Consider the following 14,894-nt stretch of genomic DNA (forward strand, 5'->3'; position numbering starts at 1 on the left):
ATTTTAAAGCATGTTAAAGTGTACCAGGGATAGGAACAACAGTCAGATCCTTAACCCACTATCACATGAAGCCCCTGACTATGAAGAAGTGAGTTGTTAGAAGCAATCTTGCATCAGGTCTGCACAGGCTTGCCCTGCAAGGTGGACTTGTCTTCACTGCCAGCTTGTGAAGCTGTGCCAAGGCTTATGCCCCCAGCACACACCACCAGAGCAGGCTTCTCTGGCCAGGACTGAGCTCATCAAATTCTTTTGATGGGAGATGAGATGTAAACATTGAGTGGTTTGGGGGTTTTGTTTGTTTGGTTTGGTTTTTTTTTCCAGTGGCAGCATAGCTCTGCTCTTTCTGTGCTCAGCTCCACTGCTATGTTGACCTCTGGCTTCTCTGAGTTCTCAGAGGTTTAAAGGGCAGGACAGGTGGTGAGGAAGAGCACTTGGTGGCCAAAAAAAGAGAAATTAATAGTGCAGAAAAGTAAAGTCTGTAGCTTCCAAGTGTACTGCCAGCCTGGCAGCCACAGCAGTTTCCCAGCACAGTGTCTACAGTGTGCTGAACCCTCAGCATTAACCACTTGTGAAAAATACTTGAGATGTGGTTCAGAGGCCAAGTTTGGGTTTTTAAGAATAAATATATGCTGATCTCCTTTATATACCCTCTGGTATTTAAGGTTTTCTACCTAAGACTAGAAAACTCTCCTTATCAGGCCTCTTTCTGACATTGTCATGCCCATTCAGGACCAAGAGTTATCAGGGGACGAATCAGGAGTTGCAAGAGCTGGCAGAAGTTCACAGAGGGCACTGGATGTGAGCTTGGTGTTCCTTCAGTACTCTGCTGAAGCTGCTGGCAGGGTGATGTTCCTCAACCATCTGGCTGGCTGCCTGCTGCAGGAGGTTCTCCTAGAAGATCTGACCTTGGTGTGTTTCCCACTTGCAGCCCCTACCAGCTCCTCCTGTGCATGAGTTGAGATGTTCACATCACCTCTGTGCTGTGGTCTGCAGATGTGTGAGGCTCCTGCCCACAGCTGTTGTAGAGATATATTGTACTGTAAGCCTTGGGGCTGCTGGCCAGGCAGGGTTTCCAGGTGTGCCAGCACAGGCTGGCTGGTGAGGGTGTGGGTGGGAGTACTCCAGATGTGGACATGGGCTGTTTCAGCCATTCCTACCTCCAGCTGCAGTAGAAAAGGGCCAGAGTGGGGCTGGGCTCGATCTCCAGGAGCTATGTATGTGGGACACTGATGGCACAACTGCCATCAGAAACTCCTGCAGGAGCTAATAATATCTGTGCTGGTCTATGGCAAAGCTGCCTGTTAAAGTAGCACTCAGAGGTGCCAGCTTTCCTTCAGCTAATTTTTCAGCAGGCAGCTACTGCCACTGTCCTCCCCCCATCCTAAGGAGACTGCTGAGGTGCACACAGCTAGTTTAATAACCCTTCCCCCTCCACTCCCCCCCCAACTCCCAACCTATTAATTGTACATAGTGGAGGTTCCTAGGGTCCTCCTTAGGGTATATGTTTTGCCAGGTCCTGCAAACTACCCCTCAAAGGAAGGTGGCTCTGCAGATACTAAAAGCACTTTCTTGGGCTCCTTCATGTCCCATTCACACTGCTCTCTTACTGTGCATGTGGAAGAAGCAGCATGAGGCACAGGGAAGCCCCAGAGACTCAGCAGAATTCCGGTGTCTCAGTGCAGATCAGTCCCTCATTGTTTTCTGAAAAGCAAATTTAGTATTGCTTTGCAAACTAAGCAGCAGGTCTAGTCCTTGGGGAGCTGCTGACTTACCACACACTGAATTGTCCCCAGGGCTCACAAACCCACCTTGTCGACTGCCTCCACCCTTGTCTAAAGCATGCGTTCACCTGGGGAGAGACAAGATTTCTGGTATCACCTTTAGGGCTCTGGTAAATGTTGGGGAAAAGGAGCTGGAAATACTGCTCCTTGCTCCTCTCTACCACTTGTGGTTGGTGTTTCCCCCCCACCCCATGACTGAAAGGCCAGTGACCTGCTTTTTGCAATCAGACATGCTGTGGCTTCCCATAGAAACCAAATCCCTCTGGAGAAACACCAGCTGCCCCAGCACTGGTCAGTGCCCAGCTGGTGCCACTTCTGTCCCAGCAAGGACTCCAGCAGCTTCATCTCTGTGGCAGAGACTGCAGCACCCTTGCCTGTGACTTTGCAAATCTCTTTCCTCCTGTGCAAAGCAGCATGGTGCAACGCTGGAGGGGTTGGTATGACACAGCAGTGGGGGAAGGGATCCTTCAGGCAAAATCAGTGCTATATGTGTGATCCCCTTGCCCCTGGCCTGCCCCCCAGCACCAGCCTGCTTACTCACTGTTTAGACAGACACAAATTTCCTGAGGTGCCAGCCAGATTGCCTTAAGACTGAGGGACTGCCGAAACAAACTAAACTCTGTGTAGCTGGGTGCTTTAATTTTCAGGAAGAGCTGAGCAGCAGCAGGCTGAATCTTTCCCGACATTTCAAGCATAAATTAATCAGGTATTCTATTTCCCAAGGGGGAAAAAAAAAAGAAGAAGAAAAGGCAGCATAATAATTCATTTAGAAATAAAGAGTAGAGCTCTCTATTTTCCCCCTCTGACATGGTGAACACAATTACCTAAGGCATGGGAGGCTGAGATAACTCACTTATTCAGCCCCCAATCTCCAAAGAAACCATCATCATTCTGTCAGAAAGGCTTTACAATCCAATTGACATCCTGCATACTAAAACATCACCACATACAGAACCTGTCCTTACGATTTCCATGCACCAGCTGCAGCATCACAAGCAAAACAAACTCACAGGCAGGGCAGAGTTCATTATTAGCAAGGCCATATACATCATGCAAGCTCCCTGTGTTTCCTGACCCTTCTCACAGTGCTCTTGGCATCTTCTCGTCCTTTAGGAGCAATCCCCAGCAAAGCAAGGCACATGAGCATCCTGTTAGCAGTGTGTGAGCCACACTGGGGCTGGGAAAGTGTGCATGGGAGAAATGAGTCCCAAGCTGTGCTTGTTTGGAGAGCTCAGCGAAGGGAAACTATAAGCTTGTGCTTGCCCCCAGATATAATCACATTTAGGCTGTGCCCTCCTCTCCCACCTCCTCTGCCATTATGTAATGGAAAACGGAGTAATGACTTTCAGCAATGCTGTTTGAATGGCAGCACTCCAATTCTGGACTGCTTTTTATTTTTGTTGTTGTTGTTTAATTTTTTTTAGTGATGAGGGCAGAGTAGGTTGGCAGAGGGGAGAAAATATCAGTTGAGTTTGTCTGCAATCCCTGTTTTGCTTTGGGAGCTTTAGAGGACAGACACATTCTTCCATCTCTGCTAATCCTCTGCTGATACAGAGGATTTTCCTGCCATTAAATGATAGCTTGTGAGAAAAAAATGCCAACTTTTCAGAGACTGACTCGTATGGCTAATGGCTGCCTCATGAGCAGGAGGGAGGACACAGCCACTGCCTGGCTAGGTAAGAAATGTATCTCAGAAGATTTCTGTTGGGAATTTTAGTTTTGGCTGTTTGATGGTAAACTGGTTGTGCTCCTCTGTACCAGCCCCTACTGCCTGATGAGATGGCCAGTCTCTTACTCTTGGTGATCTTTTCCCATCACAGATGAGAGGAACCTGCCCCTTGCATGGCTGGTGAGAAGAATGTGGATGAGCTGGTGAAGAGGTGTAGCAAAAAGCGACAGGATTGTCTGAGAAGGTCAGTGATGGAAGAATGATACCTACCAGGAAGGTGCTGGGAAGTCTTCAGTCATGTGGGAGAGGAGCTCTTCCCTTGCTTCACCTTTCTAAACAGAGACCTTATTAGAAGAAAATGATTCAGGGAAATGAGAAAGGGTGAAATCTGTCTTTGCTCTTCCTCTGTGCTTTTAGATCCCTCAAGTTCGCTTGCCAGACCTGAAATGCCACTAGTGAGTAATCAAGGTAATGTTTGCCATCATTTTAAATGGTGAGTATATTCTTATCTGCATTTCCCAGTAGTGGATTAGACTGATTGTTTGGGAAGGTGTAGGTTAAATACTCAATTATTGACGTCATTGTCTCTTTACCCTTCTGAAACATTTTTTTCCCCCAGTCTCTCACACTTCCTTTCAAATCCTAAATTACAATAGTATTTAAAAGAGCAAAAGACTTCATCCCTGGGTGGAATTTTGTTTATTCCTTAATCTAATGAATATTTTTGACCTTATTGATGTATTTAACCCTTTTCCCTAAATACACACCTCATTTGAGCACCCTTTGTGTAAACGAGTTGGAGGTGTCTTCCAGGTGTTGCCCTTCCAGCTGCCACTGTGTAAAAAGCAAAGAACATCCTTTTTTTTGGGGGAAGGGGCAGGAGAAAGGAAGGAGTGATGGGAATATTTCATGCTGTGTTGCTCAGAGGAGAGCTGGCACACAGCAGAAACCTGTTCTCCTGTAGTCTGAGCAGCAGCTCTCCTCAGGGTTTGCTAGGGTTCAGATGGAGGATGTTTTCTGACTGCCTTTCCCAGAGAGGGAAAATTGCCACAAAGACTGTGGTGCTGAGGGGCTCCTCCAAGATCCTGTTGCCAGGGAATTGTTTTCTATCTGGATGGTCCTCAAGTGTTTGTTTTCCACATACTGTGTGATGCGAAGAGATACACTTGTAAATAGAGACCTTAGAGGCATGCTGTGTAACAACACTAGCAAAAGACCCAGAAATCTGGGCACTAAAACTCCCTTCTGTATAAGGGGAACAGGCTGAATATGGTTTAGGAACAGACATTTCCTTTATCAAGTGATTAGAGAACAAGCAGGGATGGGTAGGATGGAATTTTGTTATCAGCATGCTCTTCCCTACACTGCACACAGTGCACACAGCTGCTGGGGAGGTCTGCTCTGACAGCCAGAGATGTGGCTGAGCTTGTGGTAGCTGTAGCTAAACATTGAACTTGTTTAGGACAGTCTCACATCTAGGACAGTCTATGCACATATGCCCCTCTGGATGTCACCCTGAGCCCACACCAGGCTCTCCTTCCAGAAGCAACCCTTGTATCCATCATTTCCAGACAGCCACCTGTGGTCAGACATTTGGGAACCAGCAAATCCTTAATCTGTCTGGCCCCCAGTTTATGTAACTGCATAACAAAAACACCATATGCCCCTCTTTGCAAACACCAGTGGGAACTGGTGCAAAGGGTAGCAAACCAGGCAGCCCCTGTGCAGCCTGAACAAAGAGCCATCAGAGATGATGTGGTTTACCCTTCTTGTCCTTAGGCTCCTCAACTGTTGTCTGTCCAGGCCCCTGACTGAAGGGACCTTTACTTTAGATGTGGTTGTTTTGTTAGATAAGGGTTCAGGGAAAAGAAAACAAAAAGAAAAAGAAAAGAGCATACAAACAATCAAAATGACACCCTGCTAAAGTCTTTTCCAGCTCTCAGAGTCCTTCACTACCATTTACCCTTGAAGTGATGCTGTTTTGTTAATTCTCCAGTCACAATAGTGTGGCCAGGCTTGATGGGACCTGAATTTTGATAAGGAGGCCACAGGTAAAGTCCTTCTGGGGTGCTCCCTCCACATATCTCAATCTTTCTTCTACTTACATTGACCAGGTTTGTTCAAAGGGAGTCAGGTTGGGAAGCTCCTGGGTTGATGTCCTGTCGATGGGGACCTGGTCAGCAACTGGTTTTGCAAGGCTTGGAAGAAGCCGCAGGCAGTGTCAACTCATAAACAGATCACCATGCACATTGCCTTTAAAAAGGATGGAAAATGGGCAGAGCAATTGCAGTTTGAAGGGTAGTTTAGTTTGTACACTAAAGCCTATGGGGCTGCAGAATTAGAAACTTGATCCTTGCTGAAGTTGATGCTCCCTGGCACAGCACCTCACAAGTCTGTCTTGATAAAAACATCCATACAGCTGTAGAGGGCAACTGCTGTGCTGCAAACTAGCAAGGAGAGGCAGCATGGCTACAAGGAGCTCCCCCCCTCCAGACGGTAAGCAGGTGTGTGTGGGAAAGCCTCTTCCTTGTGCCTTGGGGCCAGAAAGTCACACAGAAGCAGCAATGTGATCCCAGCAGAGCTGCAACAAAGGTGGCTGGTGGTAAAGCTCTTGGTACTTCATGTCTGGTTGAAAGAAATATAAAGGATCATGTTTGTGTGGGAGCAAATAAACTGCAGCAATAAAACCAGTCAGTAGCAACACCACCATTTCCTGCTAGCAACTACCTGGCAGGTTCACTGGTGTGGCTTACCATTTTATTGAGTGGTAGGAAGGATATACCTTTGAGGTCAGCTATGAGATGAGCCTTGCCTTCATTTCCTCCTCTCTATTCAGTTTATTTTGCAGATATCTGTCTGGCTGCATGTTTTTCCCCCACAAAAATACCTGTCTGTGGAAGATGACATCTCCCATTCCTTTTGTACTGCTCTGATTTCTCCCCAGGAGCCCTCTCCTCTTTCTTTTTATACATGCACCTATGTGGGACTAGCTTGAAAAGAAAGCACAGTGGCCACTCACCTCCCTTATCAGGCTGATAAAAGAACAAAGTGGCTGCTCCCATCAAACAAAAGGCACTGTGGTGACTGTCCTGAGAACTGGCAAAACAGTAAAAAAAACCTTGCTGGAAGTGAGGAGTATCTCATCTATGATGAGGTCATAAAGAAAGCAGTTGGGCAATGTCCCTTATTCCCCCCCCCCCACGCTCTTCTACCAGTGGGAATGTGTCTTATTCCACCCCCCCCCCACGCTCTTCTACCAGTGGGAATGTGTTTTTAAACCCTACTATGTCCTTAAGAGCTGAGACTTCCCCTGCACCGGCTGATGGATCTGGTGGAGTAATGTTAGGTTGAATAAATAAGAAAAAGAAAGCGAAAACTGTGAGTTTGGCATACCTCAGGCAGCTAACTGATCTCTCCTGCGCACTGCCAGACTGGCATACACCATGCTCCTCTCTTCCCCAGCCAGTAATACTGCAGCCTGTCTATAGCTGCTGGTCCTCAGACCACCTCTGCCTGTTCCCTGGCCTACCCTGTCCCCATCAGTTTGCAGAGAGACAAACCACAGAGGCATTAAGCAATACTTAGGTTTAGGTGAGTCCCTGCTCTTGGGGAGAGACAAATTCATCAGAGATGACATTCTAGCTGATGTTATGTGTATACACACCTTCTCACAGCGGGGTAAAAATCCCAGCAGCAGATTTGTAGCAATCTTTCATGGGGGTGCCTCAGGCAGCACTGATGTGCAAGTAGCCTGGCTAGAAGGGAGGCAAAGGCAGAGTAGTTTCTGTTTGCTGTTGTTACTAACGTATTTGCTCTCGATGCATCCCGATTCTCTTCTCCCACCCCTCCATGGGTATGTTCCTCCCTGCCAGTGATCCTTTGGGTGCCCCACGTCCATGCGGTGTGGGCCTGTGTGCGGTCATGCCCGGCCAGCTGCGTGTGCACCCAGGAGCGGAGCTGCTCTGTCCTCTGCGATCGTGTCGGTCTGGGGCAGATCCCCAGCGAGTTCCCTTGCGAAGCCTCCTCGATCAACCTGGACAAAAACAGCATCAAGTTCCTCTCTGAGAGGGCTTTTGGGACCTTGCCTTCCCTCAAATCCCTGTCGCTCAACCACAACAACATCTCCTTCATCACGCCGGGGGCTTTCAAGGGGCTGCCCAGCCTGACGGAGCTGAAGATGGCCCACAACGAGTACATTCGCTATCTCCACACGCGCACCTTCACCGCCCTCAGGCGCCTGGTCAGGCTGGACCTGGCTGACTGCAACCTTTTCAACATCCCAGACAGGATCTTCATTGAGCTGCATGCTCTGCAGGAGCTCTTCTGCTTCCAGAACAACTTCCGGAGGATCCCGGGTGCCATCAGGGGCATGGAGAACCTGACTCATGTTTACTTGGAGAGAAACAGGATCGAAGCAGTAGCCTACAACTCCCTGCAGGGCCTGACCAGGTTGAAATACCTGAACCTGCAGGACAACAAGATCAATGTCATTCATGAGCGAGCTTTTCAGGGCTGCCAGAAGATGGAGTACCTGTACCTGAATGACAATTTGATCAGCGAGCTCCCAGAAAACTCCTTTGATGGCCTGAGGTGCCTGAAGATGCTTAACTTGGGGGGGAACTTCCTCAGGAACATTTCCAACACCTGGTTCAGGGACCTGGGGGAGCTGGAGGTCCTCTACCTGGACCGCAACAGGATCAACTACATCGAGGAAGGGGCTTTTGAAAACCTCACCAGCCTGGTGACTCTGCACTTGAACAGCAACAACCTGACGACGCTGCCCTTCTCTGTCTTCCAGCCGGTGTACTTCCTGGGGCGCCTGTACCTCTTCCGCAACCCCTGGGAGTGCGACTGCCGCATCGAGTGGCTCAAGGAGTGGATGGAGAACTACAGGCTCGTCAGGGATATTCCCTGTGCCTCCCCCTCCTCGGTCGCTGGGATGGATCTGCTGGATGTGCTGTATGAGAGGTCCCCAGAAGGTGACTGTCTTGACCCTGTGGAGCTGAACGTTACGTCTGAAGGCCCAACCCCAAGTGAGCAGCCTTGGTCCACCACTGAGAGCAAGTTCAACAGCCTTATCTCCAAGCTCTTGCTCCAGATGGGCCTTCCAGAAGAAGTGGCAAACACTACTGAAGTCTACATTAACACCACACAGCTGGATGTACTGACTGATGGGGTTTCTTCTGGGGGGGAGGAAGGCAATATTGATGCCATCTTCTTCTCTTTTTACCTCCCAGCACTTTTTACAGTGATTGTTCTGCAGTGCAAATAGTCCAAGGGCTGTATGGATCATAGATCTTGCTCAAGCATTTAGTCCTTGTACCTACCTAGTCATTAGGGAAAAGTTTGTACTGTGGGCATCTTGTATGTAACTGGCTCCAAACCCTCCCAGGTTGGGTTGGTTGGATCTGGCTACAGATTCCCCTGGGTGGTGCTGCTGGGATCTGGTTCAAGGTTGACTCTGCCCCATGGGGTCTCAGAGCCTCCCAGATACTTACAGAGCTGTGTGTAAGATGAGCAATGAGAAAATAGCAGTAAGGTTGAGTTTTGCTTAGAGATGTGCAGTGTGCCCTGCTAGGAGCATAGGGAAGAGTGGTCTGTATGAATGGTGGGACACTGCAGGTGGTTTCATTCCCTTGGGCTGAGTCCAGCTGTCTCAAGCATGGACTTTCTGAGAGCAACAAGAGACAGCAAAACTGGACCCCCTCTTCATGTCCTGACAGACACCCATACCCACAGCAGTTGCTGCTTAAAGCTGGTGAACACTACGGTGTCAGGAGGGGAGCAGGGTTGTCCTGAGCAGCACCCAGGGATGCAGCACTGGCTCTCATGAACAGGAGAACAGCATCTGAGGAGGATACCTGCCCTGGGAGGGTGTGTGATGGGCGCAGTGTTTTGGCCATGACTATGGCCATGTTTCTGATCCTTTCTCCCTCTGCTATCTTTGTTTGTCAAAACATTCTTCTCAGAGAAAAAGCTGTTTCGGTCTAGCAGTTTACTTACTAACACCTGTTTCAAACGGGCGTTTCTTTTGTTCTTTTTCAATGAATACATTGTTTCAGGGACTCCTTTGGTTTGACTTGTGTGCTGTTTCACGGCATGGCAGCAAGGGCAGAACATAGTGGTGACAAATGCAACCAGACCCTTTGAAATGTTTTGTATTTCCACCACTAATGTGTACCACGCAGCATGTCACAGTATGCTGTACTAACCACCTGTGTCGTTGGTTTCTTTTGGATGGCATCTTACACCTTTTATCTTTGACATCTTCAAAGACAGCTGCTACTGTGACCAGAAAGAGTTATGTTTTCTCCAGCAGAGCACATTAATAAAATAATTTGATACTTTGCTCTTGAAAATGAGTTCACTGCTGTTTTTTTGTGTTTTTTTGCGTTCCTTGGTGGGTTTTTGGTAGGCTACTCAAATAGGTGCACATGAATGTGGTCTGGAGCTAATGACAAGCTGTTGGTCAAAGCACAAAGAACAGATAATTTGACTTGGAACATGATTGTGCTTAGATTTGGGGTAAGTAGTGATGCTTTAAAAAAGTAAGTCACTATATAGAAATACACTTCCCTGGTGTTTGAACTATATTAATTCATCATACACGGCTTCTCGTGCTACCTGTCCATAGCAAATTATACAAAACTGACAATCCTTTATTACTGACAAAATGTCATGAAATAGGAATAAAAATGGAAATGAATTAACACAAATCCCTTTCAGTTGTTTCCCTACCCCTTCTCCCCAGCTCCCTGCCCTTTCATGAGAAATTCTACACAAATATGACCTCCACCCCTGCTCTAGCTCAGTCCCCACAGGTGCTGGAGCCACAGTGGTAGAGGGTGAGCTGCCCTGGCTCATGGTTTGCTAGGGTAGTAGCTCAGTACAGACATGACGTTGGTTAAAAACAACTGAAGGTAGCTGTCTTTGCCTCTGCCCTTTTCCCCAGTCACATATTGAGGAGTACCCAAAAATGTATGCAAAGGACAGGCCAGCTGAAGATGGACTTTGAGCATTTAATGGATGGTCCCACAGCCTGTAGGAGGGCAGCAAAGCTGGTGAAGGGCCTGGAGAATAAACCTCATGAAGAGTGACTGAAGGAGCTGGGGCTATTTAGTTTGAAAAAGAGGAGGCTGAGGGGAGACCTCATTGCTCTCTACAACTACCTGAAAGGACATAGTGGAGAGGCTGGTGCTGGTCTCTTCTCACAGGTTATTAGTGATAGAGCAAGAGGGAATGGCCTCAAGCTGTGACTGGGTTGGTTTAGAGTGGACATTAGGAAAAATTTTTTCACAGCAAGAGTGGTCAAGCATTGGAATGTGCTGCCCAGGGAGGTGGTTGAGTCACCAACCCTGGATGTGTTTAAAGGTGGTTTGGATGTGGCGTAGGGGTGAACGTGGTAGAGCAGGGTTATTGGTTGGACTTGGTGATCCTGAGGGACTTTTCCAACCTGAATGTTTCTGTGATTCTGTGTAAATAGCTCTGGAGAAAGCCAACAATCAACTCATGCACTAAATGGCTGCACACTCCTGGAACAGCTACCATGTGAGACAAGGAAGCTGCTTTTTTTTGCCAGCAAAAAGACACTATCTCCAGGGGCTTCAAGCTATGGGTCTTGGTGCAGCCTACTTTGATCTGCTGCGCTCTGTCCTTAAAAAATCTCCTGCTTTCTACTTGTCACCAGTGATTTCTAGAGGAAAGATGAGTGCAGGGAAAACCAAACCCTCCCTTCTGTGATGTCTCCTTATCTATTCTGTAGCTTGACCACAGTTTTTCCCCAGGGAAGAGAGGTGCCAGATGGTTTGATAAATGCCTATTTGACCTGTTCCGTGAACTAAATTCAATGAGTTTGGATTTCCAGGCTCTTCATGAATCCATTAATCTTCTTAAGTGCTAAATTCATCTGTGTATTATAAAAGGCTGGTTTTCAAACCTAGCCCAGCCCAGTGCTGTAGAGATGTATTATGTTAAGGATGCCTTTACAGGAGCAGTATTTCATCCTGTCAGGAAAGGTTTATCAATGGGCTTGGCACAGATGGGCACCAATGGTTGTGTTTCACTTCTATGAGCATGGACACCTCACAAGGGAATTGTGTTTATAAGCCACATTTTTGTTTTCTGTGCTGAGATACATGAAAGCTGAAGGTTGCCTTACTGTGTGAAATTGTGAGAATGGCTTTTAAGTTAATTTGTGCTTCAAAGATGCTTCTGTTTTATCTGCAAGAATGGCAAACTGAACCTGAACTATCTTAAAATGTAGCTTTTAGCAGAGATTGTGCTGTCAGGTGATGGGCAAGGGGACTGTATGTCATACTTTACTGTGTGACAGTGGGGCCAGTGATGGCATCCATGCCTCTTTTAGACAAACATCCTATCTGCTTGCCCCAGAAAGCTTTCCCTGTGCTGCTGCAATATAAAGGTGGCTGCCTGGAAAGCACATGGTTGGTGTCATGCTGCCTCCAATGGGCTTTCAGCTTCCCTGCAGTAATGAGGACAGACTGAAATCCTGCTCTGAAATCAGCCTTGGCCCAGCTCTCTAGCATGGGCTTCTCTAAAAACCTCACAAGGCCATCACTATCCTAAACCTCCCCCAAATCAGGTCTCAAAAACCCAGGCCTACATGTCCCCCCATCCCCTCTGAACACCCCCATGCTAGGCCCAAATTGGTGGCTTTGCCAAGGCTACAAACCTCCTTTGCAACATAGAACATGCCACGTTCCCAGGAGAAGAGAGGGAGGAAAAAGGGAAGAACAAACAGAAATGTCCATTTTATAAGGATGCAGGACTTATGGGAAAGAAATAACATAGAATACTCTTAGTGGTCCATCCCTGGACTTTTCTGGTCCTTCTGCAGGTCCTCAACTCTGTGGTTCTTAAAGACATCCAGCCTGAAACCCACAGCACTCTGTGGTTAGTTGAACCAGTCTGATCTTGCACTCCGGTTAGTTTTAGCCTGGAATGTGAAGATCTCATAACTTCTGCAGCTCATCTTGCTTTTGACCTTCACCACATCCTATGATTTTTATAGTACTTCCCTCTTCATCTCTCTTTTAAGGACTGATTTAGAGTTCATTCTTAACTTGTACAATATAAATCTTACAATCTCTGTGAAGAATCCTGAGGCATTTTAAAAAGGCCTAAAACTTCCATTAGCTTCACTATACTCACCCCATGCCATGGTGTACCTTATGTGCACATCTCTTTTATCTGCCTTTTGAATTAACAGCCAATTTCACTTCCAACTTGCAGCATCTAAAATGGGGCTTTTGACCTGTGATGGGAGCTTTTTGATGTAGCTGTAAGTTTTTAACAAGACAAGTTTAAGGTGTCCTTACTCTGCCCCTTGTCTTGTTTCCCCCATTCTTGTTCATGTCCCAGGCCAAAACTTGGTTGTGCCCTCACTGCACTGCTGGAACAGGTCTGGCTGTGCTTCAAACTGGATCACTGAAATGTCCCAGTTAAAAAAAAGTCACCCTCCCTCCCCCCACTTCCTCTCTCCTGGTGTGTAGGAGCCCAACTATTTCCCCAAGAAATTTATGAGTCAGGTTTGGTGTAAGTGTGTTAAACAAGAATTAAATGTAGTTGCATACCTGAAAGGGGGACAAGGTAAACTAGAAAGATCATGCTGGTTTGCACTCTATGATTTAGTCATGCCAGCATGGATCTGGTGTGGAGGCACAGGGAGAGAGGTTCTCTCTTCCTTTTTTCAGGACACAAACAAATTAACAAGAGTATTCAAGAAATGCTTCAGCAAAATCAGGCCCTACACTATAGCTTAAGACACACTGCAAGATGCTCTTACTCCAGGACTTTTGTCACTAGCTGTTGTCATCAGTTGTACTTAGTGCAAGCAGCTTTTTTTGAAGATGACATCGTTGCAACTTATCTACCTTGACCCACATCTCCTGAAGCAATACATTAGCAGCCTCTGAGTTGGTTACTTATATGGTTTAATGGAAATGAACAAGTAAATACCTAATAACTGATCAGATCACCCCTGTACTATGAAAGTGACCACTGAGAGTTACCTGGCTTAGCTGGAGCAAGGTCAAGCTGTGCTTTGGTCTAATAAGAGAGGAGGAATGCAGTTCTGCAGAAGGACACAGAGCTTGTTGTATGGGATAATACAACTCAGAGCTGATTGTATGGGATCTTCAATCCACCACGGCTCTGACCTAGAGCCCAGACGAGGTAGAAGTCTCAGGTAGGGATCATGTTTTCTCTCTCTTTCTCTTTCTCTCTTGGGACAGTATTTGCACAGCTGTGTGACAGCTAGATTAGGAACCGCTGTCCCTGGGTCAGTTTTGGACAAAACTGGTTTCCTGAGCTGACTCCTGGGGAATGAGAACATGAAGAGCCTGTTCCTGTCAGTGGCAATGGGGATGGATAGTATAGATCCATGGAGAGTATAATTCCACAGTACAAGCATGGATTTCAGCAGCCATGTGGACACAAACCTCACAACCCTAAGAATCTTGTCTCTGAGCATTGTGTTGGTGGCTATACCTGTGGGCTGTTAACTGCTGGAGAGGGGTGAGCAGTTGTGGGGGAAGCAAACTGCAGAGCTGGCAGGAGCCAGGCTCAAGAAGAGCATGGTGGCCTGGCCTCTTCTTTGCACTGCCTGCAGGCTGTCTCCTTCACTTTGCCTGGAGAACTGCCTTGCCTCCACATAACCTGTGCTCCTCACAACCCTCCTGAATATGGACAGCCCTTGTGTCTGTCCCAGGCAGGAGCTGGGTCACAGGCAGAACAGCAGAGAACAGGTAGTGAATGAGGTCTGGATCTGGCAGGTGTTTGCTCCAGCTCTGGGTGGGTGAGCAGAGATGACACTGGGAAGTCTGTGGGACATGCCTGCAGCTGACTGGACACAGACTGTGGACATTAATTTTTGGACAACAGTTTTGCTTTTTGTTTCTGTTTTGCTTAGACTGAGGGCTGACTCCAGAGCACAGGGATTCTGGGGTGTAGGAAGGCAAGGTCTAGGGAGGCTTGGGCTTTGCAAGTGTAGAAAAGTGGACAAGTAAGGATTCCTTGCTGCAAGCAAGGAGAAGCTGAGTGCCTGGTGGGGCGAGGATCTGCTGGAGTTGCAGCAAACTGCATCATGCCCACATGTATAAAACTACACATAGCTCAGTGGGGTTTTACTTCTAGGCTTTTGATAGTGAAAACAAAGCTGAGTGCAGGAGTAGGCAAACAGGCAAATGTGATAAATCAGTAATAAAGGACAACTGGCAGGGTGCATATAAATTGGGATGGAGTTGGCAGTAGCCATTCCTCACCATGTTGAATGATTATGTCTCAATGTGCTGTGACAATGAGATATGTATCAGACACTATATGGACAGGCACTTCCTTGATGTATGAGATTGGCAAAGAGTCACAAGACAAAGTAGAGAAATAAATGATAAACTTGCAGTCAGATAAAGCTTGTTGTAAATATC

At 47.2% G+C, this 14,894-nt stretch overlaps 1 protein-coding gene across 1 annotated transcript; it reads left to right on the forward strand.

Annotated features, from left to right (window-relative positions):
• The first annotated feature begins 3,262 nt into the window (after positions 1-3,262).
• NYX (nyctalopin) lies at positions 3,263-9,463 on the forward strand. Its single transcript, XM_009904282.2, has 4 exons — positions 3,263-3,457; positions 3,602-3,694; positions 3,868-3,943; positions 7,323-9,463. Exons 3-4 carry the CDS (start codon positions 3,922-3,924, stop codon positions 8,720-8,722), a joined length of 1,422 nt encoding a protein of 473 aa, XP_009902584.2. The 5' UTR covers positions 3,263-3,457; positions 3,602-3,694; positions 3,868-3,921; the 3' UTR covers positions 8,723-9,463.
• The last annotated feature ends 5,431 nt before the right edge of the window (positions 9,464-14,894 follow it).

This window comes from Dryobates pubescens, chromosome 12 (genome assembly GCF_014839835.1).
Source record: "Dryobates pubescens isolate bDryPub1 chromosome 12, bDryPub1.pri, whole genome shotgun sequence".
In the NCBI taxonomy this organism is placed as follows: Eukaryota; Metazoa; Chordata; class Aves; order Piciformes; family Picidae; genus Dryobates; species Dryobates pubescens.